The sequence below is a fragment of the Sycon ciliatum genome, chromosome 4 (genome assembly GCF_964019385.1).
Source record: "Sycon ciliatum chromosome 4, ocSycCili1.1, whole genome shotgun sequence".
Lineage (NCBI taxonomy): Eukaryota > Metazoa > Porifera > Calcarea > Leucosolenida > Sycettidae > Sycon > Sycon ciliatum.
The window spans coordinates 28698327-28725298 of record NC_088646.1 but is presented as its reverse complement, the minus strand read 5'-3'; the positions used below and the strand labels follow the sequence as shown (position 1 = coordinate 28725298).

The window sequence follows — 26972 nt, the reverse complement described above, 5'->3', positions numbered from 1 at the left end:
CACCAACAGTGGTGGGCATACATGTAGTGCGTTGGAGGAATGATTATGTCCACCGGTGACCATGGTGACGCAAACCGAAGACGAAGGCAGCAAAATTTAATGCAGTGTGAGGATGTGTAGCTGCTACGTTGGCAAGCCGCTCAATCTGGTTTTTTTGTTTGTTTGTTTTTTTACGAGCAAGCACAGCCCTAGTAATAATCAGGGAAAGAGGACAACTGGAGTGACACTGGACAACAAGACAAAGGGGAGTAGGGGCGATGTGCTGATGATCATGTGGTTGGCGATGCTCATCCGACCGGAGGTCTCGGAATCATAGCCTACGACCAAGCATCGATAGCAGCTAGTAGGTCTACTACTAGGGACTAGTAGTGGTCCATGCTTGAACTTTTGCTTCCACTACGCCGCTGGCTCCAGTATACTACAATTGTAGTACTCGTACTGCAGTCCAGACTGTTCGACGAGTGTTCGTACAGCGACAATTCAACGCCGACAAACTCCTCTGATCCGATGACGTACACGATTATGTCATAATAGTAATTCATAAAATTTTCTGAACATTTGAACACACAACATTTCGAACACACTTCACAAAAAAATAGTTCTGTTGCTGTTTCGTATGGTCGTACTTGTATAGTTGTGGATCTTCATCATGAAAGGAGGCTGAATCTTCAGAAATAATCCTGTGCTTAGCGCTACCAAGTAATCTGAATGCTACACTGCACCAGTGGTGATCGCGTCGGGCAATTTGTTCGCACACACGATCCAGTTTTCTAAAAAATATAAAAGAGATAGTTGTACATGTGCTTAAATTGTAGTACTACTAATACTATACTAGTAATTCTACCTCAGTGCGTGTACCTGTACCCGTAGAGAATAGAAAGCTCGTGAGTCGCATCGACACATACGGAACGTCTGCGGAGTAGTTGAACTACGTGGAACTTCAGAGTCGTCCTACCGGCGTGGGAGAAAGATCTTCTTATAATATTGCTAGCTAGCCTCATCGTGCCTGGGCTTGTAATCTTGGACAGCAGCAAGCCCACTGTACAGTTACTGCTTCAACCTATGCACTCTTGCTAGTATACCTGGCATACCACAAGGTACACCAATGGCCACGGATTGAAGAGCGCATGCAATCGACTGTCAGTAGCAGGCATGGAGCGACCATCGAACACCACAGCAGCCGCGAGCTTGGACTCGGATGAGGAGATGCCGGATGCCCTATCCTCCAGCAGCAAGCAGGCCGAGCAGGGGACAAGCAATCGCCAGGAGATGACGACGTTTGTGTATGTGCTGACGTTCTTCGCGGCCATCGGCGGTTTTCTGTTCGGCTATGACACTGGTGTTGTGTCGGGCGCCATGCTGAAGCTGGCGCAGGACTTTGACTTGGCCACATGGCAGAAGGAGCTGCTTGTCAGTATCACCATAGCCGGTGCGGCTGTGTCAAGTGCTGCCGGTGGCGTGCTCAATGACTACCTGGGACGTAAGCCGGTGCTGCTAGGTGCGTCACTCGTCTTCACAGCCGGTGCTGGCCTGATGGCTGTGTCGACACATTGGATTGAGCTGCTCATGGGTCGTCTCATCGTCGGCATTGGAATCGGTATGTCTTACAGACTAAAAACACAGCTGTATGAGTCACGACTGTGTTGGGATCGCATGTCTGCTGCTGCTGCTGATGATACTGATGATGCTCTTGCTCTTGCTGTTTCTGCTGCTACTATTGCTGCTGCTGTTGCTGCTGCTGCTGCTATAATGCTGCACATGTCTACAGCCACTGTGTTGGTATTTAAAATTACAGTGTGATGTCTGTGTCTGTGTCTGTGTCTGTGCTTAGGCTTTGCCTCCATGACGGTGCCAATGTACATCAGCGAAGCAGCCCCGATCCATGTGCGTGGCAGCTTGATCACGGTCAACAACATGTTCATTACAGGTGGCCAGTTTGTTGCGAGTGCTGTCGACGGTTTGCTGGCTGACGTGCCGCATGGCTGGAGGTAAGGCATTCACCACACTCACAGAGTCCGAGGCGCGTAGCCCGCATGGGGCACTGGGGGGGGGGGGGGGGGGGGGGGTTCACGTGAACCCCCTAAATATTTCGACCAAGGTTCAGTGCACATAATGACCATTAATGACATGCACCAGCCATCCTACACATATGTGGCCGTGCACCCCCTAAAAGGGGGACCAGTTGCGCCCCTGCAGACCTGTGCAGAGCCCCTGTAAGCCATGTGGGAAATAGGTCCCTATATATACTCACGATCAGTCCGCTGATGATTGCAGTAGCATGAAACGTTGAGTTGTGGTAAATTCAAACTGGCCCTCTTTCTCTTTTTCAGTTTTAGTCACTTTGTTTCCTTCATTCGTGTTGCTACAGTCACATTCAGTGCGAGTAGCTAGTGTGCTCTGTACGTGTGCTGCCTTGCAAGTGTGGAATACAGTTCCCCACTGTGTGTAGTCAGTGACAGTCACACAGCTACTTTGTCCAGGTTAGGTCGGGCTGTGGCTTCATTCGTCTTCCTTAATCTCCGCCATTTCTCTGGCCTTTCTCCCCACTCTAATGCTGCATCCGCACACCCATTTGTGTTGTGTGTTTGTACAGATACATGCTTGGTATCGGTGGCATTCCCAGTCTCGTTCAGTTTGTCGGGTTCCTGTTCCTGCCGGAGAGCCCTCGCTATCTGGTCAAAAGGCGCAAGTTTGGCCTGGCCAGGAGCGTTCTGCAGAGAATACGCGGCAGCAATGCCAACATTGACGAAGAGTTTGAATCGATTCAGGAGGAATGCTTGTCATCAGTAGTTGAAGATCAAGGTGGGTGCGTAACTGGAAAAAGGACCATAATTATGTCGAGTGATGAATCGTCCAATCATTTGATACCAGTAGAGAGACTGGACAACTTGTCCGATGTGCTTTATATGACATGGAAGCGAACATGTTAGAATACAGTGTTGTGGTTTGTTGGCTTGTGCCGAATCAACTGCGTTTGCAACGTCTGTTGTCGCTGGTGTTGATATTGTTGCTGCAGGTACGTTTGGCACACTTGTGCGTATGTTCCGGTCCGGCCCGGTGCGGCGAGCTCTCATAGTCGGCTGTTTGCTACAGGCCTGCCAGCAGCTAACCGGTATCAATACACTGATGTAAGTTGCACTTGCTGCCTTGAGTGAGTGACTGTTGCAGCTAGTCTGGCTGGGCCGCCTGCTTCGGTTACAGCAGCGTGTGTGTGCAGTGGGCTCGCTGAGCTACAGTGGTCGCCAGGTGTGCTGTTGTATCATGGTACTGACTACTGAGTAGTACAGTGGTCTGTTCATAATCTGGCACCATTTCCATCTGTGCGAAAGAACTTCTAGTAGATTAGGGCTCGGCTATCAAATCAGATTTTCAGCGGTAAGTCTAAGATACAAGAATGGGACATGTTGACTGCTGAAAACGGTGCTGGTTCATCGAGCGTGCTGGTGTGTAAAGTGCTGGGTTAAAACATGCAGATGGCCTTTCACCGTGTTCACATACAGCGCTGCTCAATGAAATCCGATTGCGCAAGTCTAGTTTGCACCCTGGGCCAGTTCATATCCCAATATTCGCAGGGTCTGCGCAGCACCCGGCGTGGCATTGACTTCCTTGATCGCATTGTATTGAGCTGCGACGTACATGTACTTGCACACATGCACACTGTATCATGTAACGCTACCATGAGTCACGGTGTACTGCTGGTGACTGTATTGTTACTTGACAGGTACTACAGTGCATCAATCATCAAGATGGCAGGGGTGGAGGACGACACCAAGGCCATCTGGCTTGCAGCGGCCGTGGCTGCTGGCAATCTTGTCTTCACCGCCGTCGGCGTTTACCTGGTGGAGCGCTCTGGCCGCCGCAAACTGATGCTGGGCAGCCTGGCAGGTGTGACCCTGTCCCTGGCTGTGCTAGGCGTGGGATTTCTCATGGCCAGATTGCAGTCACCCGTGGCTCTGGTAGACGGCAGCCTGCCTCCATCCACCTGCAACACGCACAGCACGTGCAACTGGTGTGTGCACGATGCCAACTGTGGCTACTGCTACTTGAAGCACGGCAGTCACGGCGTTCTGAACGGGACGTGCCAGCCGGTGTGGAGCGTCAACGGGACAAAGGCGACGAACCGCTCCTCGCTGTGGGACAGCAATTACACGGACTGCAACCCGAGTGTGGCATGCTCGCCGGCCTTTGCTGGCGACACTATGCACGCCAACAGCACTGTTGACTCCACCGAGTGGGCGTACGACTACTGCCCGACGCAGTACGCATGGCTGATCGTCCTCGCTCTCATCCTGTACATAGCCATGTTTGCTCCCGGCATGGGACCCATGCCGTGGACGATCAACGCTGAGCTGTACCCGCTGTGGGCACGCAGCACGGGTAACTCGGCCGCCACCTTTGTCAACTGGGCGTGCAATCTGGTCATTTCTATGACATTCCTCTCGATCTCGGAAACTCACGTTCTCGGTCGCGCCGGAGCGTTCTGGATCTACATGATCATTGCCATGATCTCCTTTGTGATCTTCTATCGAATCCTGCCGGAGACTAAGGACCGGCCGTTAGAAGAAGCAGAGAAACTCTTTGCCAAGCCCTGGTTTGGTGCTGGTTGTGTTGAACATGGAGTGGAAGAGCATTCTCCCCTCATGACTGTACAAGCATAGTGGACGACGGTGTGGAAAGCTTCTAGTCTATATGATATTATAGTTACTCAAACATTTGTGCCATGCTGTCTTCCATTTGTTTTGTTTGGTTGACTTTTGATTTGTGTTCAAGCTGCTGGACGGCGCCATGTATTCTGTGATAACCTTTTGCGGTGAGCAAGTAAGAATGACAACTGCATGCTGCTGCTTGGGACTTGTATCCGTTGTCTGCTGAGCTTTAAATTGAATCCAACTGCGCAACCTTCAGGGTGAATCTTTATCCGTTTTAAGCCATCATTTTTTGTTGAGAAAGAACGTTAATGTAGTGGCGCATGCATTTCTTTGACAATTTTGTACTTCGAAGTAATTGCTTTACAGCCGCGGCGGCGCCAGAGTGTATTCCTATATCCATTTTAGAACTATTTTATTTGACTTGCTTTTATTGATAAATAATACTTCAGATCTAGTGGATTGTGCCATTCATTGTCGTTACGTTGTTGGTGGTGTTGGCGGCGGTGGTAGTGTAGTTTTTTTTTGTAATTGTCGTCGTGACTTGTGCTTTGTCGAAGCACAGTGCACAATGTACTTGGATCTGTATTGGACCTTTTTCAAAGTTTTTGGTAGGTTTTCTTCCAGCAGATCACCTGCTGTAGCATTCTCAAGACATGTCGTCCGTGAGATTACTGGAGGGGGCGACCTACTGTAGCGGACATGGAAATCCAGTCGATTGACCAGGGCCGGCGCCCTCAGCGCGTACAGAACGCTGCGTGCAGTGCACATGTTGATCCGATGCGACCAGCGAGCTACAGCGCATAACTGCATGTGTGTACCGCTTATCCACGGCTGCATGGCTAGCGACCTGGGGCCGCTAGACGTGCGACCGGATGTCCATGTCCATAACAGTAGTTTTGGAAATCACTGACGAAACTTCCAGCGAGCCACAACCTAACTTGCTACTATAACTGTAAATCAACAAATACTCGGCGCATATTTATTTTCGGCTTGACGCCTTAAGGCTTAAAATTATTTGCAGCTGATTTTTTTAACTTCATGATGCAGTATGACAGTGCATAGCGGCAGGAGCTGTACTGGTTAATGCGGCCGAAAACGATTTTGTCCGATGGAGGCTGAAACACGCCGAAAATGTGGAGACTTTTGTACTCTTGCTGCAAGTAGGCCGGAAATTCGCGCTACATGCAGCTCGCTCAGAAACGCTGCACAAGAATGTGGATCAAATAATGCATCTGGCTTACAAAGCCCGGGAGTATTCTTTCAGGCAGGGAGCCGTACCCAAACCACGGTTTGAGTATGACTCCCTGCTTTCAGGTGATCAAACAGTACTCTTTCTGTGTGCTCAAGCAGTACTCATTCAGGTGATCCAACAGTACTCTTTCATGTGCTCAAACAGTACTCATTCAGGTGATCCAACAGTACTCTCTCAGGTACTTCAGTACTAGTAATCAAACGGTGCTGTGTTATTGATGTCGAAACGGATTTTATTAGCGTAAATACAAAATTTTAAAGAGCTAACAAGTTAAAAACTGGACATGTAACTCGGGGGGGGGGGGGGGATACGTCAGAATGGTGAGTATTCGTGTTGATTTTTCATTATGCCTGTTTGTCCTGTAATAATAATTATATCATAATTATGATGAAAATCTGAGCATGATCCAAGTCACATGGATGACACTTTCATCGTACCGGAACATGCAGTGTTCAGCACAGTGTCCTATATACAAGTACTAGTACACGTGCTGGGTGGTGTGATCCCACACACACTTCTCATCAGATCGGCAGCCTCGTCACTTTCTCTCTCGGGATACTGCCAATGCAATGGCATTGGGCACAAGGAACAGCTTAGCAGCTGGGCTGAGGCCACACTTGACCAGTGTTGCGCCGTCGTCGCTGAAATACGTCCTGCTTACGCTCGATAGGATGCGATAGGTGATTGACTCGTTTTTCCTGGACAGCACACAGCACGCAATCCAATGGATGCAAGTTTCATCTTCGCATTCTAAATTGCTTCGTGCCATGTGCTGCCTATTACAGTATCAGTCCCAATCCCCAGCACCACCAACAACACCACTATTCTTTGACCCCATTCACCAGGGAGTAGTAAAATTACTAAAATAATCAGTTGAAAGTATTTTACTACTCCCTGCCATTCACCGAGGTACTGTAAATGTGTGGTGCTGCATGCATCCAACATGGACGAATGAACAACCGTAATGCTATGTGTTCTATGCAATGCCATAGTATTAGCACAATATACCCAAGGATGTGCAAGTCAATTAGGCATCCTGCACATGTATGTCCAGTCAATTGAGAGCACGACAACATTTCGCAATCCGTTGCAACCTACCTGTGCATGTTGATGTAGAAACGCAGGCGACCAATAGTTTCTGTAGGAAGCATCTTCAACAGGTACATCTGCAGCGAGGGAACGCACACATCCACAAAAAGAACACTCCTCTTTGTCAGTGTGCTGTGCTACTTGTCGTTAGGATATCACCTTGGTGGTGGCGTTGTACGTACTTTCATGCCGTCTTCAGATTGAATTCGAAGGCTGATGAAATCCTTTGATGGCTCGCATTGCTTGCTACTGGACAATCCTGACCGTGTGCAGTCTGTCGAAATAACCTCCGTACTGATTGGACGTGCTGCTGCAGTCACCGTCATCTACACAGCAATGAATGTAAAAATAAAATAATAAGTGATCAGTTACCTATCTCCATGAGAAAGAGAGAAAGAGAGAGTATGTGCAGAAGAAAGGAGGAAAGAAGAATGTGCACTACTCATGTGGCTGAGTAGCAGCTTCCCACTGCGTGTGAGTCATAACTCATAACTACTGCGAAAAATAGTATTGCATATAAATATGGTCCTCATTGTTGGTGCACCTCTTGAAATTGAGTAGCACTCCACTCTTCCTCTCCTCTCCCGTCTCTCTCTCTCTCTCTCTCTCTCTCTCAGGCTCTCTCTCTCGGCTCTGCCGGCTCTCTCTCTCTCTCAATCTCAATTTGCTTACTGTACGGAGCTTATCAAAGCCCGTGGGGTTTTCAACGTGGAGCTGTCCATCCTTCACAGTCATCTTCTGCATCGGATTACGTGGAAGGGTTCTCTCCGGCTCTGAATAATGCACAAAACAAAATATTCAAGCAAATCGTTACTTCTCCTGTGACTAAAACAGTAGACTTACTACGGAATTGAAAAATGCATGAGTATGGTTAAGTCATGCCGTCGACTTGTCTAACACGCTACCACAAGAACCTTTACTACTACTACACAGACAGGTACATGTAGATGGTAAGTCAATGGCGTGAAGCCGCAGAGCATGTAAAGTTGACATACCGGTAGAGTGAATTGGTGGGATTCAATTGCATGTATTAGGGTACATGCAAGCACTGTAGCAACTAGCCGTGACAATTCTCAACACCAAATGTTACACGAGCCTCGGAAACACACAGTGTGTTGCCTGGTGACTTGAATTCAGGTTACCACGCGAAAATCCAACCATTTGAAAATTCTCACCTGGCCTATCACCGTGATTCTGACTCAACGCCTGTTCACCGGTAACCCAGTCTGGCTTGCCCGTCTTGATGCCAACCCCAGGGAATACCGGGGTCTGATACTGGTCGTATAGCAGGTCACGCTGGTCGGACAGGGCAATCTTGCCGCCTGCTGGGTACTGTGCTATCAGGTCCTCCGGCCACTCTCTTTCACCCAGGTTCTTGATAATACGGCTGCCACCTCGACTCTCGTACGCGTGGAATCTGTTGTTGAGGATGAATCCATTCTTGAAAATTACCATGTCAACCACATCCGGAGCCTTAAACAACATATTAAAGAATAGGAAAATCACAGGCTATTTGGGTTCAATCAGATTGAGTTAAATGGCAACAGATCTTCTTCTGTGTTGTACAGTGGAGGTACAAGAAAAAACACTGGCACCGCACTGGTCAACAATATGGGTGAATTTACCGCTGTGTTGCCCAGTTTACGCTGCGTACTGCCAACAATGGTCCTCACCCTGAATTTGGCTTGATTTTCGTGGAAGTTACGGCGAATCATCTTCTCCGGCACTTGCATGTTGATAGCCTGACAGCAGCACGACAAGAGCAGAGCAATCCAATCAATATGGCCCGTATCCATGTGCACACAGATATGCCTGTACTGCAAGTTCTAAAATAAATGTTCTAGTCCGGAACTTGCACCGGAAGCAACAAGTAAGTTTTTTCCGATATACAAAAGCCCAGATGTGCAGTGCAGGTCTTGTATCAAGTTGTACGTGATGACGCACGACCGCTGGACTCGGAGGTGCCAGCCATACCAGTAACCAACGACCCTTCATTCCTGACAGCACTTGGCCGTGCATCACTAATTTTGAAACCGACAATCACACAGTGTACCAGCACAAGTCACTTGGACCTCTCACTAACTCCTTATCATCACGACTTCGAGCCGGCGTATAGACCTTGGATATCATGATTCATGTGCATAATCGAGCAATGCCATTCCATGCATTTAATACCGACCAGATCAAACAGACCCTCATGCCGAACGTGTGGTGGGAACAATCAGACCTATGTACCTATCACAACAGAAGACTAGCCAACTGATTGCAGGAGATGAAAGAATGGTTGTAGGTCAGCATAGTGACCACCCCCCACCCCCACCTCACGTACGGTCCCCGCCCGCAACACAGGCCTACGACATAGTAAGATAAGATACTTATATGGCAATCACCTACCCAAACAGCTCGAACTATGCCGTCAAAGTCGACATCGAGGGGTTGCGGTGACGTGGGCAGGTACGAAAGGTCTGCATGGTGGAGAATGGTGAAAACATAAGCATTGATAGAGCATGAACGCCTGACTCTACATCAACTACTTCGAAGTATGCATAGCACTAAATTGCAACAGGTGATCGGACTACACTCTGTAACAAGCTTGGATGCACTAGATGGCAACTGCTACGACGTGGCCCCCACGCAAGGCACATCCACTGTAGAATGTGAATGAAACCTGTATTTCCAGAAGCACATAGAACTGTAAACGGCTCTTTGCCAGCACACGCCAGCTTAGAGAGTGTTGTGTGGGTAGGCGTGTATTTACCACCATTTTGCCAAGTATAATTTACTGTAATTTCTCTACTATGTCCTTATGCGGACCTGTTTATAGGCATCCTCTGTAGGCTAGCAACAGCTGCTAAGGTTGATCATCATCGCAGCCTAAGGTATACATGTATGTATATTATTGGGTTGAAAATCTAAGGATCACCACTGAGTCTTTCTCATACTTCTCAGCCACAATTGATAAGGAAAAACAACAGGAAAGGACACAGTTCTGACTTGAGCCGTTCAGTATGTTTATATCATGGCATGGATCGAGGTGCGATGACGTCTATACGGAAAGAGGCAGTCTAGTCATGTGAAATACCTGCAGGTATCCATAGCCTTACCTGGCATCCACACATCACCAAATATTGTAGCACCGGCATCACCAATTTCGGCTGCATCAGTTTCATCATCATCATCATCAGAAGGTAGACTGTCACCGCCAGCGTTGATGCTAGCATCACTCAATATAGCTATAGATGCTGCCTTGTTGTGTGATTTCCCCTTCACCTAGCCCGTGGCAACGCAACAGAAATCAAACATGTTGATCGTAGCTCGTAGATGGAAAGTAGCAAAACACAGTTTTTGCCCCAAACCTAGAAGCTTGTCTTACACTGTGTGGCTGTTACCATTGGCTACCGGCTTTGTCCCGTAACCATGGTAGCATGACACCATGACATGCAACAGCGCATAGTCTGATTCTCGAGCTTGAGATACACTACAATTGAGTCGTGAGAACGCAATCCATCAGCTACATCCCTGATACCAACTCTTAGGGACTTCTGCAAGCATGTCAAGCAAACAGCAGCACATTCATGTCATACCCTATCAGGGTCTTGTCCTGCAACCCTTCTCAGGTTTTCCTCAGCTCCAGCTGTACATGTAGTACAGGACAAATGAGGAAAGCACCAAACATGTCAGCAGCCGCGATATAATGTGATCCGTGTAGGGCCCATTATGGAAAATGCTAGGTCATGTGATGATCCATGTTTCATGTTACAGGTCATGTGATCCATGGCCCGCAATGCTAGCTAAAGTGAGGTCTGGGCATGGAAGTGGGCAAAGCTAGGTCACGTGATCCACGTACAATGCTAGGTCGTTTGATCCATGTACAGTGTTAAGTCATGTGACCCTAGGGCAAGGCCAGATCAAATGACCAGGGTGCCGGGTACCCTTCATAGGGGGGGGGGGGCACGGGCGCTTCACCAAAGTATTGTATCATCTGTATTACACGTGTAGGATTGCCGGTGCATGCCATCATGGTCATTGTGCATGCTGAACCTCGGTCGAACTTTTTAGGGAGTGCACGTTGCCCCCCCCCCTCCCCCCCCCCCCCCTTCCCGTGCCCCATGCGAGCTACACGCCTGCAGTGATACTGAGAGTGTACTCGCCACACATTCCAAATCTCAAACATCTCCAACACTCCCGGAGGCTTTGGCTGGACTTCAATCAACTTGAGCTCACCTCCTGATCCTTGCCTTGCATCTCCAAAGGATCTCACAAGATGTGTGTTTATATCTATCTGTGAAAACAGGAGGAGCAGCAGATGATAACGCATCATGCTAGTAGCTAGCTCCACATAGAACGAGAGGTTCAGAACAATGACAAGGAGAGCCGGAAATATCACTCGCTGCTACCTGTTGTTACAAGAACTTGGTTGAGTACAAAAGATCAGGTGCTTTGTTGTTGTGGCTCAACACGCACGCACGCACACACACACCACACACACACACACACATACACACACACACACACACACACACACACACACACACACAAGCGCACACACAAACACACACACAAACACGCGCACGCACACACACACCGAAAGAAAGACAATGTAGAAAGCACCTACCAGCTCATTGCATTGACTATTCAGTTGCGAGCAGCGGACCCTCAACGACTCCACTTCCTTGTTCTTTGCCTCCAATGCCAGCTTCAGAGCTCGATATTCTGGCGTGTCAAAGACACTACTGGATTTGGCGGATTTGTTGGGATAGCAGTTGAATACTGGAGTACTTTTACTGGGGTAGAGCAGGGCAGGATTATATGTCCCAGTCTCAGACTTAGGCCTGTTCTCCTGTACCTTCTTTGCATTACTGTTCACCGGCCGTGTGTAACCGAGAGATGGGACACTACTGGATGCTTTATTCCTTGTTCCGGAGGCCGTACTATCCATCACCCGACTTTCACTATTGGTATTGCCTCTGTTCTCATTTCGACTTGAAGACCTGCTTGTCAATACGTCAGTATTGTGGCTAGAGTGACTCCTCGAGGCTGAAGGTGGACGGCGATCGGCGATGGGTGTCAGCGTGCGCTGGATTGCTTGCCGTGTGCCGTGTAGGGCTCTGCCATCGCTCCTGGCAGCAGTCAGCGTAGAGTGACCGTCGACATCGGCCATGGCATAGTCACGTTGTCTGTCGGATGTCTGACGTGACGGGCGCTCCGCAGTGTACTGACTCTGATCTCTGCCGCTCGCACGGGATGTTCCGCTTGCTTTCTTGAGCGGTGGCAGCGTGGAGGTCTGAGGCTTGGACGTACCATGATTACTACCAGGCTGTGAAGAGTGGCTTACTTTGGACGCTGTCCTTGCCATCGGAAGAAAGTACTGATCTCTAGATTGTGATGTTCTTGTTGCAATAAACATGCTTGGAATCTCCATGGCTGGTGGGCCTGAAGAACAAACACAGATTACAGGCTCACAGTTGATATAAACCTCATCTTATGGTCTGTGTGCAATTCAGACTTGTAGTAGACGGACTTCCCCCTACACAAATCACTATGTATTACTATGTAGCGTAGTAGACAGACTTCCCCCTACACAAATCACTATGTATTACTATGTATAGGGCTTGAAAGTGATGACGTCAAAAACGGCCAGGGAGTACTAAGTTGACATCAGATTTTTATTTTGGATCCACTAAGGTGTGACTTTGCTATTGCCTCAGTATGTGGGTGCATAGCAACCCACTCATGTCGTATGCAGGGGTGATTTTTACTTCGACACCAGTTGTAACCCCGCCCCCAGTAGCCAAATCAGTCAGTTTCACTGGTAACATCACCTTGCTGTGAGTAAGACGGCTTGAAATGTGCTTGGATCCATACAAAAACTGGATCCAAGTGGATCCAATTTTTGAATTTTTGAAATTGTTGCTATGCTGTGACGTAGCACTTTCAAGCCCTATTGCACTATGCATTGCTGACACCATCAGATCCCTTGCTTTCATTCGCTAGCTAGCGCTCGGAGCTGTAACTGGCAATCTCGTACCATATATATAGATCCGTGTGTCAGTTGCCCAGCTCAGTTGTTGCAGAGTCTTTGCCTCCGTTGTTTCTGTCGTCTTCCCTTCCCTTATTGAGTCTTTCAATATACTATAAGTAATTCTGTGTCACCTACGTTTGTCGTTCCGTGTGTGCAATATTGTTCCCTGAGAATACTACCTGTGTTTTGCCGGAGAGACTGAACCAGTTTTGCCTTGTCACTCGGTCGCGTATTACATTTGGTGGCAGCGGTGTTAGCTCTGCGTTCGTCAGTCGCAGTATTCCGGACCACGCCTCGTTATTTCGCCGTGCAGTGAACGTTGCCGTTGCCGTTCTCGTCTCAACTCAAGCTGAGTAACTTTGTTCCGTGCCAACTTACGATTTTAATATTTACATTTTTGTAGTGCTAGTATTTTCTAGGCTTACTTTGTTGGATCTATTCGTAGTCTTGCCCCCTAAGTAAGCTAGCTCTTCGTTGCCAGTTTTTCTTGCACTGCTCGCCGTACTTGAACTGTTGCTATAGCGTAGGCTTAGTCCTCAAACGCGTCCCGTGTTGCTTGCGAAGTCCTATAGGCCTACTTGTTTGTTTGTTATCCTTATACAAGACACCGAAAATGGCACAGAATCCTCAAGCTGCTGCTGCCGCTGCCGCTGCTGCTCCCGCTGCACCAGCTCTGGCTCCGGGTCAGGTTCCGGCTCCTCGACAGGCACCACTTGCTCGGCCGGTAGTTGTACCGCCGACGTTTGGGGGTGCCAGCCAAGACGATTGGCACTGCTTCATCGCCAGGTTCGACGCAGCGTGCGTGGTAAATGGGTACCGGGATGCGGAAAGGCTGCAGTTTTTACCTTGTTGTTTCAAGGAGAGTGCTTTTACAACTTACCAGACCATTCTGGCGGCACACCCGCAGTATACGTATGTAGAAATGTGCACCGAATTAGGGCTACGGTTCGCACCGCCACAGCAAAGTCGCCTCCTTGAGGCCGAGTTTCGAGCTCGCCTGAAACGATCCACTGAGTCCCAGGCCGAGTTCGCCGCAGCTCTTCAGCGCCTTGCGGCACGCGCCTTTCCAGGTCAACAGGGTCCGCTGTTAGATCGCCTGACGCTCAATCAATTTATTGACGGCCAGGTCAATAGTGACCTGCGCTTGCACATCAGGACATCCAGCCCTGCAGCCCTCGATGCCGCCGTTCGACGGGCGTACGAAGTTGCAGCGATCTTAGAGGTCGAGAATCGCCGCAGTCTTCCAGTTCCTACACCAGCCTGCGCTGCCCTGACCGCCTCTATGCCTCAGGCACACTCCGTAGGTCCACTCGCGGATCCGACTCCTACGTCCAGTGCCACCGTGGCCCACGTAGCTCCGAGTTCGACTTCGAGCTCCACCGACCCGCTCGTACTATCGTTGTTGAGCAAAATTTCGGACCAGCTAGCTGATCTACAGGTCTTCTCCGCAACCTCCGCTCCGTCGCCACGGGCGTATAGTGACGACACTCGAGCTCCACGCGGCCGTGGTCACAGCGTCTTCCCTCGAAGCGCGCCCATGTCGGGCCCAACTCGATTTCCTGGCAGCTCGAATCGTAACCCGCCTCCGTACAACGGCACAGGCCGCGGACTTTACGATGGCGCGCGTGATCGCGGGTGCTTCACGTGTGGCGATCAGTCCCACTTCCGTCGTGATTGTCCCCACTCGACGCGTGGGGGTCGTCCGTCGGGAAACCGCTATTGACTGGTGCTGCTCGGCAAGCTCCAGTCTTCGATACTAGTGTTCCTAGCTCGACTGTGCCGACTTGTACTGGTTGTGAATGTCGTCCCTGTTATTGTACTGTTGATGTGCGTTGCCCTACGTCTGCACCTGTGACTGTGTGTCCTGTTACGCATGTTCAGTCGTCTTCTGCAGTTTCTCCGTCTGTCTATGTTGCGGTTAGTCTCCAAGAGACGAAATGCCATGCTCTAGTTGGCACTGGGTCTAGTGTTTCCCTTGTGTCTACTGCATTGTGGCGTAGTCTGTGCACGACCTCCTCTGTCCCTGTGTCTGCTGCTCCTGTTGTGTCTGGTGTGACGGGCCGTCCCCTCTCCACTACGGGTACCGTGTCCCTCTCTGTTTGTACACCCTCGTTCGTAGCTGTTCAGAATTTTATCGTTGCTGCTGATATCACGTCTGATGTAATCCTCGGTGCTGACTTCCTACAGCAGCACAATGTCCTGCTTGATTTCTCCCGGGCTCAGTTGGTCCTGGATGATGTTAAATTGCCGCTTGTACCCCTTCCCCGTGTGCGTTCGCTTTCTGCTGCTGTTGCTGCCGCGCCCACACCAGCCCATGTTACGACTGTCGTGCCCGACCTGAGTGCTCCGACTGTTCCTGCTGCCGTCGCTGCCTCCGTACCTGCTGCCGTCCCTGCCTCCGTGCTTGCTGCTGCTGCTCCGCCTGCTGCTGCTGCCAATGCTGTTGAATCTCTGGTGTCTCGTGTTGCTTCCTCGTTCCGTGTGTGCATCACACAGTCTGTTTCAGTTCCGCCCTGTCATGAAGTTATTCTTCCGGTTGCCCCGTCGGTATGTGCTGCTGGCTCTCCTGCTGCTGATACTTCGTATCTAATCGAGCCCCTTGATTCGTTCTCAGAGAAACACCCGACATTGGATGTCGGAACGTCTGTCACGTCCCCGGATAACTTGGTTATCAATGTGGTTAACCGTGGTACCACCCAGATTACCTTGCATGCAAATACTCATATTGCTGTATGTGAACCTGTCCCTGAGTGTGCTGACACTTGTGCTGCTGTTGATGATTCGCCGTTCATGCCGCCGCCGCCTGTACCAGTAGAGAAGATTGATGCGTATATCGAAAAGAATTGTTGTCACCTGTCACCAACGGACCGTTCTACCTTGCGTGACCTTCTCCTGCAGTACCACGATGTATTTGCTCTTCATCCCGACGACCATGGGTACTGTGATCTTGCGCCACATAAGATAGACACAGGTGATCATTCGCCTATTAAACAACAACCTTACCGTGTTCCATTCCGTCATCGTGAGCAGCTCCAGAATATTATCAATGACCTTCTGCAGAAAGGTGTCATTATTCCCTCTGCGAGCCCGTGGGCTTCGCCTGTTGTCCTCGTGCCTAAGAAAGATGGCTCTCTGCGTCTCTGTGTTGACTATCGCCGGCTCAACAAGATCACCACAGCTGATGCTTATCCTCTTCCTCGGGTCGACGATACCCTAGACGCGTTCTCTGGCTCTAAGGTATTCTCGACACTTGACCTTGCTAGTGGCTACTGGCAAATCGCAATCCACCCTCAAGACCAAGCTAAAACAGCCTTCGTGACGCCCCTTGGGTTGTACGAGTTCACGGTTCTTCCTATGGGTTGCTGCAATGGGCCTGCCACATTTCAGCGCTTGATGCAAACGATCCTCAATAATCTCCTTACCAGTCCTGATCCCGTCTGCCGTGTGTTTTTTGATGACATTGGCCTTGGGTCAGCCACTGTTAGTCTTGGCTTGGATGGCCTCCGGTCCGTTTTCACGTGTCTTCGTCGGTACAATCTCAAGCTTCGGCTTGAGAAATGCGCTTTCCTGCAGCCCCGCACTAAGTTCCTTGGTGTGGACATCAGTGCCGATGGCCTTCACACCTCAGCTTCGAAGGTTCACGATATTGTTCACTGGCGTACGCCGACATCCGTTCGTGAAGTGCGTGGTTTTCTCGGCCTCGCTGGGTATTACCGGAAATTTGTTCCGCACTTCGCGCAAGCTGCCGCCCCACTGGCCGCACTCACTAAGAAAAATGCGAAGTTTTCCTGGGGTCCTGCTTGTCAGGCTGCTTTCTGTGTACTAAAAAAACGCCTCTCATCTGCGCCTGTGCTTGCTCAGCCTGACTACACGTCTGCCGCCGCTCCCTTCATCCTTGATGTTGATGCCAGTGATTTTGGTATGGGCGGTGTGCTCTCTCAGGTACAAGATGGCCATGAGTGTGTGATTTCCTACGGTAGTGCTATTCTCAACACCGCCCAACGTAACTACTCCACTACAGAGAAGGAACTCCTTGCATTTGTTCACTTCGCTGATGTGTTCCGCTACTACCTCGTTGGTCGAGCATTTGTTGTGCGCACTGATCATGCTGCTCTCAAATGGCTCCATTCGCTCAAGGAACCACGCGGTCGTCGTGCCCGTTGGTTAGAACAACTTGCTGAACTCGAGTTCACGGTTATTCATCGCCCTGGCCGTCAACATTGCAATGCCGATGCTCTGTCTCGCCGTCCTCCTGAGTCTGTTGCCGCCACTACCCGTCAGTCACCGCCTGACCAGTCGTCACCAGCCGCACCAGCAGCTCCTGCTCCTGCTTGTGATCCGGTACCCACTGTACCGAAACCTGCACCTGACTCCTGGCTGCCGCGCTTTACTGCTGCTGAGCTGCTTGCTGCGCAAAAAGAGGATCCTGATGTGTCCATTGTGTTAGGCTGGCATGATTCTAGTCATGATGTGTTTAATTCTCCCCCTGCACACACATTAACTGCCTCTAGCCGGGCTGTTCGCCGCTATGCTTCTGAAATTCATTTGCTTTCCCTACGTGATGGTGTTTTGTATCGCACAGACCCATCGGCTGATTCTGTTTTGCAATTAGCTGTTCCGTTCTCTTTCCAAGCTGATATCTTAGCTGCAGTGCACGCCGATGTTAGTGGTGGTCATCTCGGTGCTACAAAGACCATTGACAAGGCCAAATGCCGTTTCTTCTGGCCAGGTATGTCAGCTGATTTGCGCACATTTGTAGCTAATTGCCAAGAGTGCATGTCCCGTAAGAGCGCTACGACTGGCCGAGCACCATTGCAGTCCATGCGAGCTGGCTTCCCTAACGAGATCGTAGCCATGGATCTCGTTGGACCACTGCCTACCAGTCGCCATGGCAACCGTTACCTACTGGTATGTAGTGACTACTTCTCACGTTGGCCTGAAGCGTACCCTCTACCCACTATGACTGCTGCTGCCGTTGCGGATGTGTTCTTTCGGAACTGGATCTGTCGGTTTGGTGCCCCAGAACAACTCCACACCGATCAGGGCACACAATTTGAGTCTGAACTCTTCAGTGAACTGTGTCGCCTCATGCATATCCGAAAGACTCGGACCACCGCGTATCATCCCCAGGGCGATGGGCTCGTGGAACGCCTCAACCGCACCATAGTTTCAACGTTGCGAGTGTATGTAGCGGATCTGCCCACCTTCTGGGATCAGTATGTTTCAACCGTCCTGCTTGCATACCGTACAGCCAAGCATTCTTCTACCCAATTCACCCCAGCTCAGCTTATGTTTGGTCGCCAACTCCGTCTGCCTATCGACCTTGTCTATGGGTCACCCCCGACAGAGTTTGTGTCGCCCGCCGAATATGTCACACAACTGTCCAAGTCCCTCCACCATAGCTTCGATACTGCCCGTCGTAATGATAATGCTGCGCACCACAGCCAGAAGGACCACTACGACCTTCGTCAACGTGGCACTGCATTCCAAGTCGGTGATAGTGTGTGGCTCCTTGAACCTGGAATGCGTCGCAAACTCCAGCCACCGTGGACCGGACCATACCGGATTGTCCATGTGTCGCCGCCAACGTCATACGACATTCAATTGATCAACGAACCCTCCAGCACCAGTAAGCGTGTACATTTCAACCGCCTCAAGCTACACGCCCGCTCAAACGCCAAGTCGTCAGTCTCTCAGTCCGGCCCAGATGTCCCGCTGTCTGAAGCGCCACTGGCTCCTACTTCTCCATGTCTGCCGCCTGTTCCGCTATTCTCCTGGCCTGATGCTGATGATGCCCCACCCCAACCTGTTCCTCCTCCGCCGCCGGTTTTGCTGCAGCCAGCACCACCAGCACCTGGTCCGCGTGCCCATCTGCACCGCAACGCCGGTCGTCCTGTTCGTTACAGGAACAACTATGTGTTCCCACAATGAGTTCCAAACTCGCACTTGCCTTGCCTTTCTGCTCCACTCTGTTTCCATTGTGTGCTTGTGTATGATTTTCTTTTTCTTGCTGATGTATTTTGCTGCTTGAGCCTCGTTTAGGTCTACGTTAATTCTGTATTATGTTCTTGTTTGTTTTCCGAGGACGGAAAATTATTTGAGGGGGGAGCAGTGTAGTAGACGGACTTCCCCCTACACAAATCACTATGTATTACTATGTAGCGTAGTAGACAGACTTCCCCCTACACAAATCACTATGTATTACTATGTATTGCACTATGCATTGCTGACACCATCAGATCCCTTGCTTTCATTCGCTAGCTAGCGCTCGGAGCTGTAACTGGCAATCTCGTACCATATATATAGATCCGTGTGTCAGTTGCCCAGCTCAGTTGTTGCAGAGTCTTTGCCTCCGTTGTTTCTGTCGTCTTCCCTTCCCTTATTGAGTCTTTCAATATACTATAAGTAATTCTGTGTCACCTACGTTTGTCGTTCCGTGTGTGCAATATTGTTCCCTGAGAATACTACCTGTGTTTTGCCGGAGAGACTGAACCAGTTTTGCCTTGTCACTCGGTCGCGTATTACAAGACTGAAAAGAAATAGTGAATCCATACTGCATGGTGGTGCCACCGGAATTTCAGGTGGCCCAGTCAAACGGGATACTCGACCAGAAATGTACATTATTGAATTTTAAGGAGCAGCTATTCAGCATATTCAGCATGGCTTTTTACAATGGCTACATCACTGCCCATACAAGTACTTCACAAGTCTGCAAATAGCGGCGACAATGGTGATCGGGAAAATACTCGTATACCAAGCTTATTAGCTTGGTATACTATGCTAGCACCTGAACTCGGAGCCTCACCGGCTCTCTCCCTCTCCCTCTCCTCTCTCTCTCTCTCTCTCTCTCTCTCTCTCTCTCTCTCTCTCTCTCTCTCTCTCTCTCTCTCTCTCTCTCTCAGGTATCAATGACTTTGCAGCTAGATCTCAGTCACAACAGCTGAAACAGACGTCCCGGATGATACAATTATAAGGGCATTGCCGCCGAGAGAAAGCAGGATCGTAGTCAGAGATACAAGTTGCAACCTTGCCCTATACCATTTTTGTAGGCCCGAAAGGGATATATGAACACTGCATGCTACACCATAGAAGCTGGGTCAAATAGAGCACAAGATACTCGTGATCATCTTCACTTTGTAATCTGACTCTACTGTATGAGCACTTTTCAAATAAGCTTACCAGTACCATTGCGGGCAGCCAGGCTGTCTTGGCTTAGGACTGCATGGCGGAGTCCTACATTGCTGGCCAGCTCTCGTTCAATAGATGACTGAACTTCCTCTGCGAACCAGACAAGGACAGCAGGATAAGACAGTTTATAAGCTGATTCATCATGGTATGGTGGTGGTGGGGGGGGGGGGGGGGGGTAGCTTTTGATGTACACATACCCGGCATTTATCATCATCCTGGGAATATTAACATGATTGTGTCCCACATCCCCAGCAGGGTACCATAATATGCATTCATCTGCATTCACGGCAAGGAAAATCAGAAAGACACTCTGCTCCGTACAAGCTGGTGAGGTACCTTAGTGCCTTCATTGAACATACCACCCAAATGTTCTTGATAGAGGAGAGCTGAATCACATTTCGCCTCTCCGATGATAATTAATCATAAACCCAAGACAAGTCGCGCACTTTTGCAATTTGGAGGGCATATACTGAGGGCATATACTGAGGGCATATACTGAGGGCATATACTGAGGGCATATACTGAGGGCATATACTGAGGGCATATACTGAGGGCATATACTGAGGGCATATACTGAGGGCATATACTGACGGCATATACTGACGGCATATACTGACGGCATATACTGACGGCATATACTGACGGCATATACTGTTGTATACATACATACTATTGCGTAAGTCGCGCACTCGCGATGAGTCATGCATTTTTTTCTTCAACACAGGGTGCGCGACTTATCGTGAGTAGACAGTACTGTTTGGGTTGCTAGTCTTGGTGTTTGGGTGTTTGCATGGATAAAAGGCGATGCATGGACGTCAACAAACACGTGTGACATCCAGTAATACTGTGCGTCAGGTATCATAGTTTTTAAATTTTATTACGACCATAATGTCTAACACTCACCAGCTGTGGCATTCAAATCGTGACCAGTGCTGGGGTCAGACGGCACCGGCAGATCGTCCCAAACATGATCTGGCCTGCAACCATGACAGAATGAACAAAACCCGGAATGATAACATCCGAGTGCAAAATGATGGAGTACATGTATGTCCAGCATGCGTACAGACCTGTGGGCAAATGGGTGTTGCACTGCTTTTAAAACTTTAAAGATCCGCAGAGCACACATTTCATCCAGAAAATATGTACAGATGATATCACAACGGCGTTCTGCATGTGGTTTTCACTTGATCAATTCAAGCTGCACGCATGCCAGATCTTTGCTTCAAATTTACAAGTGTGTATTGTTTTACTGGAGTACCCTAGGATCAGTGATTATCACGGTCTGCTTCGATGAGTATGTACGGGTCTTTGCGCTGCACTTGAAAAAGAAAGTCAACCAATGTTTCGGCCCTGGGTCACCCGATCAGGAATGTTTGTTTTAGTTTCTTCACTTTCCTGATGGTGGCACTGGGCCGAAATACTGGCAAGTTGATTTATCTTTTTGTCTTTTTCAAAAGCAGGTCAGAGACCGGTTCAACGGAACATTGGTGACTGACATAATTTACAGCATTGCTGATAGCAAAACGTTATTACAGCGAAACCTGTCAAAGACAACCGCTCAGGGGACCTTCAAAATGTGGTCTCTGTTACCCGAGGTGGTCTCCTTATCCAGGGCCATTTGACTGGAAATAGCATCCCTTGGTTCTGGTTGCAGTGGTCTTCTGGGACAGGTGGTTGCCTCATCACAGTGGTCTTCTGGGACAGGTGGTTGCCTCATCACAGTGGTCGTGTTGACAGGTTTACTGTACCTCCTCCATCTTATAATGTCAATAGAACCATGATGGTAAGTACTCTACATACAAAAACCCAATAGAACCATGATGGTAAGTACTCTACATACAAAAAGTGCACAAGTTCTGCACTGGCAGTCAAGAAACTTCAAAGAGGTGAATCGTGAGGCATTGTGACATATCCGGCAAGTATCCTGGCGACGTGCAAGTTTCTTTGAGCCAGTTGTGCTGTTGATCCATATCTTCGCATGCGCCTCGGAAAGTCAGATCATTTCCGTTAATCGTTTTTCTTTGTAATTTTCCATTCATTTTCTGCTTTAATTCATATTTGCTTTGTTTTCCTAGCTTACTATTGCCGTGGCTGGCTCAACGCCCTTGTCTCAGGGGATTATGTCCCTGCATTAGCTATGCTTGTCACATGCTATGAGATTGTGTCTAATAATAATAATAAATAATTGAACTGATGCCCAACTGACTCTACCATTCTTATCAGTTTCCATGCCGGCACGCCTGGTCTCTTTGTGTCCTTCCGCGCTCCCACCTGCGGCCTTTGTATTGCTCCCGCCCTACTACAGAGCGCACACAATCATGTATGTGCATTGTATAAATTCCGACTACTTGTACATGTAGTGGCGAGTGTTAGCCTATCCATACTGGAATGAGGCATACAATAGTCATGCAGTCTCGTACTTTAGTCTACAAGTTCATGTACATTGGAATGGCTTCCTGTCTGAAGCCTTTCCATACTGGTACTCGATGTTCCAGTTTTGTGACACGAGAATGGCACGAGAATTAGTGTACCGCTGAGTGTACCGCTATACACGTGGTCGACACTTAGTCGACACGTTGTTGATACTTTTTTGACACGTGACCCCGTCAACGGTCTGCTTTGTGCCAATGACACTCGGTAAACGCCGATGTCGCGTACGACAAAGACGACTATCCCGTACGCGAAATAGTTGAGAACTGCATGACGTGGACCTACCTAGTACCTGACGGCAAGGACAACTGCGAGGAGGCCCCTTTCGGTACCCCTGACGGGAAGGAGAACTGCAGAAGTCGAACGAGGAGGCCCCTTTTCCGTACCCCATACTGCAAAGTGCCATTGATGGATACCTTTTGCACCTGGAACGACCCCTTAAACGCTGTCGCGGCGACTATCCCGTACGCGAAATAGTTGAGAACTGCTGACGTGGACCTTTTGCACCTGGAACGGCCCCGTAAACGCTGTCGTGTCGGCGGAGTGAATGTGCAGGGTACTACATTGTAGGGTGAAAAGAATTGCTGCAAAGACGTCCCCTCTACTAGGCTCTAGCCAGTCTAGGCCTTTGCCTTTGGAGACATCGTCGGCGAACTGAATGCGCAGGGCGAAAAGAATTGCTGCAAAGACGTCCGCTCTAGGCCTTTGGAGACATCGTGGGAACTCCTTCCGGTACTATACAAACTGCTGACGTGGCCGTGGACATGTACATGGAGAGTCATGGTGGGACTTCATGTACATGGATACATGGTGGGAATTCCTTCCGGCACCCCCGTACCGCAAAGCCAACGGTGGGGAAGGAGAAGTGCAGACGTGCAGGAAGACGAACGAGGAGGAACCAGGACGAGCGAGCAATGGCAGGACTAGCTGGACCGTAAGTAATAGCTGAATTGTGCATGACAACTTGACATCCATGCGGCACTCGCCACTTGCCACTGCATATTTCTTGTCCACTAACAATGTCTCTCCTCTGCCCCCTGTGAGTCCACGGCCCTGTTGCTGAATTGGCCCGATGAATCGAATGTCTTCCGCAACTGGAACGGCCCCGTGAACGCTGTCGCGTCGGCGACTGAATGCGCAGGAGGGAAAATATTGCTGCGAAGACGTCTCCTCCAGACGACGGTAAGGCACCCCATTGATATGTTGCCAGTGTGTGCCAGGGTATCGCGCGATGGTGAATGAGGAATGATGAAGGGTACGGTGGGACTGTAGACCTGTTACCTTCTACTAACACGTTATCAGGTGGAGAGTGTCTTGTACTCACGTTATCAGGTCGAGAGCGTATTGTAGTCACTCTCTCTATTCCTGTACTTCATTACGTTTAAGGTGTACGTATAACTTCTCAAAAAAATTTAATGGTCTACAGTCGTGTCGGAAGGGTACGGTGGGACTGTAGACATGTTACCTTCTAACACGTTATCAGGTGGAGAGTGTCTTGTACTCACGTTATCACTATATCAGGTCGAGAGCGTATTGTAGTCACTCTCTCTATTCCTGTACTTCATTACGTTTCAGGTGTACGTATAACTTTTCCAAAAAATTTAATGGTTCACGTCTTCAGATAGAGAGCGTATTGCACCCACTGTCTAGTCTCTGTAGTGCATTGAGATTTTGTTGATCGAACATGAAATGGATACACAGACAAAGCCAGGCCAAGTACATGGCGAGATGTCGCCAGAAGAACGTCTTCAGGTAGAGAGCGTATTGCACCCACTGTCTAGTCGATTTTGTGGATCGCACATGAAATGGATACACAGACAAAGCAGGCCAAGTACATGAGAGAGTGGACGATGTGCAGATCGACACGGCCTGCGGGTACTTCATTAAAGTTACCCGTGACATAACTAGGATAAAAGTTAATCACTGCAAAAACATTGCCAAGTATGTGAGCACTTTGGACTTGACAGAAGAGTGCACGGGCGACGTTGACAAAACATACCGCGGTGACTGTCACTATCATGACAGCAGGGCACATCGCACGCAGCATCGCAGATCGTGTCGAATTGCGCATCATAATATTGCAAAATTGCTCCTGTGCATGCAAGTGGATTTCATTGCACTTCTCAGTTTGGGAAATGCTCGATTATGACAATTCTCCGTGTGAGTGCACTAGCCCTGAACAGACATGTAGGTGAACCGTTTGTGGTGTCTCATAGCCTACCTCACGACCTTCTGCTTTCTTTCTTCATCACTTGTATCTTGCAGGTATATCATCCCGTGACGACCACACTGAAGTCTGAATTTGAAGTGTGAAGATGCTTCAGCAACCACATCGTACTTTTCCATTGCTTTCATTGTGCTTCTACTGTGCATGTGTGTAACTTGTGGGGTAAACATGTGATGACATTGTACGCTGGCGACACGGTCAGATGTTCATGCGTCTAAAGTACACCTGCATGTTATGCATTGAAAAGGGTTTGCCACTTGCGATCCTGGGACGAGTATCAGGTCCGCTTTTTCCTGTGTGGGCTGTATCAGATTGCTGTTCACTTCTCTATCTGTTGGATATGTGACTTTCTGCAAGTTTCTGGTGTATGATGGCCACGTCCTTGCTTGTCACTTTGTATGATATTACATTCTGTATTCGCTGCTTCCATGGCATGGTCTGCAAACTGCAATCCTTGGGCAAATGTCATGTTTGCTATGTTGTGCTTTGGCCGTCAGCTTGTCTACACGCTGTAGTTGAATTATTTTTGTTTCACAACTGACTTCCTCAAGTACGGTGGCCACTGCTTTGCATGGCACCACTGCTTTGCATGGCATTATACATGAAGAATTTCCTGTTTGTGTCGTGTGCATGTGCGTATGTGTGCGTGGCCACGTGTGTGTGCCGTGTGCATACACATGTTTGTGTATCTGAGTGCGGGGTAGCGAGGCGGGGAGGGCTGGTATGCATCCGTGTGTTATTGCAGTCGCATGGCTACATACAGTACATCGCGCGCGTGGTCATCGTGTTTACCTTCGGGGTTGGGGTGGGGAGGGAACGGAAAAAGAGCTGAAATTATCCATATAAAAATCGCTCTGTGAGCGGTTCTGAAAAACCTTTACTGGTACTGCCCCGTCGTAAAAGTAAGAAATTAGAACTGGCCCATTGTCCCCCCAAATGCGAACTGATCCACCTAAATCGCGAATGACGGGACCCGAACGCACCAGTAGCACGAGGTTCCAACCTGTGGATGCAGATGGGGACGTTGGTCCGGACCATAGGCCATGTACTGTACTAGCGGTAGGCTTCCCTATCAAAATAATAAATTCTACTGCTACTACTGGTGTTACCCTATGATAATTGCCGTGATCCTGTGCCCTCCCGACCTCGTGCTACTGGTGCGTTCGGGTCCCGTCATTCGCGATTTAGGTGGATCAGTTCGCATTTGGGGGGACAATGGGCCAGTTCTAATTTCTTACTTTTACGACGGGGCAGTACCAGTAAAGGTTTTTCAGAACCGCTCACAGAGCGATTTTTATATGGATAATGTACATGCATTGAACAGTCGTATACTTTAGTCGATTGATTGAATTATTGAAGTGATCAGTTCCGTACCTTTTGCTCAGGTCCCGCCGTCGTTTGCTATTCGCTTCATGGCCGTTCATATTCGCTAAATCTGAGACCGCGAAGTGATCGTGACTGAAGGTCTGTAAAATCTAAGCGAGATTGACTCGGACTGCAGCTAGGTTGATACGAGAATGTGACTATTTTGACTGACTGCACTCAACTCTGTCGACCAGTTCGCTACAACACGCTTCACAATAATTATTGTTACGTCCTCAGCACACCGATATCAACTGACACACACTGTCCGCGGCTCGTGCAGTGTTTCATCGTCATTTTGGAGAACGCTTGAGAAACATTGCAGATTTCATTGGCAGTTCATTCGCCCCTAATCCTATCGTCATTCACAAAACGACAGTCATGGTAGACCATCATGACATAATTGTAATTTGTACTCTTGCCTGACTCCAAGTCCAAGTCCAACTGAGTCTCGACTCTTGCCTTGGACTGTTGGACCTAACTAATACTTACTGTAACTATTGTTACTTAGTAACCATGGTAACAGTAATAATTACTACTTCCAAGAGTACATGAACTCTTGCTACTTCCTTAGTAACTCCCCTTGGCAACAGAACTCGCCTAGGCTAGCAGAGTCACCATGATAACAAGAGTACACACACAGGTTTATGTACTCTTGATGATAAAATAACCTAATAACTCCCGCCTATGCAGTGTAGCTCCTGTCTAGTACCGCGTCGGTACTAACCTACGGCAAGGAGTAGCGCCAGTAGT

General features: G+C 49.1%; 2 protein-coding genes across 2 annotated transcripts; one reads left to right on the top strand and one right to left on the bottom strand.

Moving 5' to 3' along the window:
- The first annotated feature begins 574 nt into the window (after positions 1-574).
- On the top strand, positions 575-5125 carry LOC135815485 (proton myo-inositol cotransporter-like). Its single transcript, XM_065328791.1, has 5 exons — positions 575-1597; positions 1832-1988; positions 2594-2802; positions 3017-3128; positions 3722-5125. The coding sequence occupies exons 1-5, from the start codon at positions 1153-1155 to the stop codon at positions 4656-4658; spliced, it is 1860 nt and encodes a 619-aa protein (XP_065184863.1). The 5' UTR covers positions 575-1152; the 3' UTR covers positions 4659-5125.
- Positions 5126-5976: 851 nt separating this feature from the next.
- LOC135815484 (uncharacterized) lies at positions 5977-26574 on the bottom strand. The gene is made up of 14 exons (XM_065328790.1): positions 26232-26574; positions 21104-21177; positions 20192-20290; positions 11606-12423; positions 11215-11272; positions 10575-10624; positions 10095-10260; positions 9385-9455; positions 8664-8732; positions 8166-8463; positions 7663-7763; positions 7173-7316; positions 7000-7067; positions 5977-6599 (listed from the first exon to the last, which is right to left on the bottom strand). Exons 1-14 carry the CDS (start codon positions 26279-26281, stop codon positions 6440-6442), a joined length of 2226 nt encoding a protein of 741 aa, XP_065184862.1. The 5' UTR covers positions 26282-26574; the 3' UTR covers positions 5977-6439.
- Between the last annotated feature and the right edge of the window lie 398 nt (positions 26575-26972).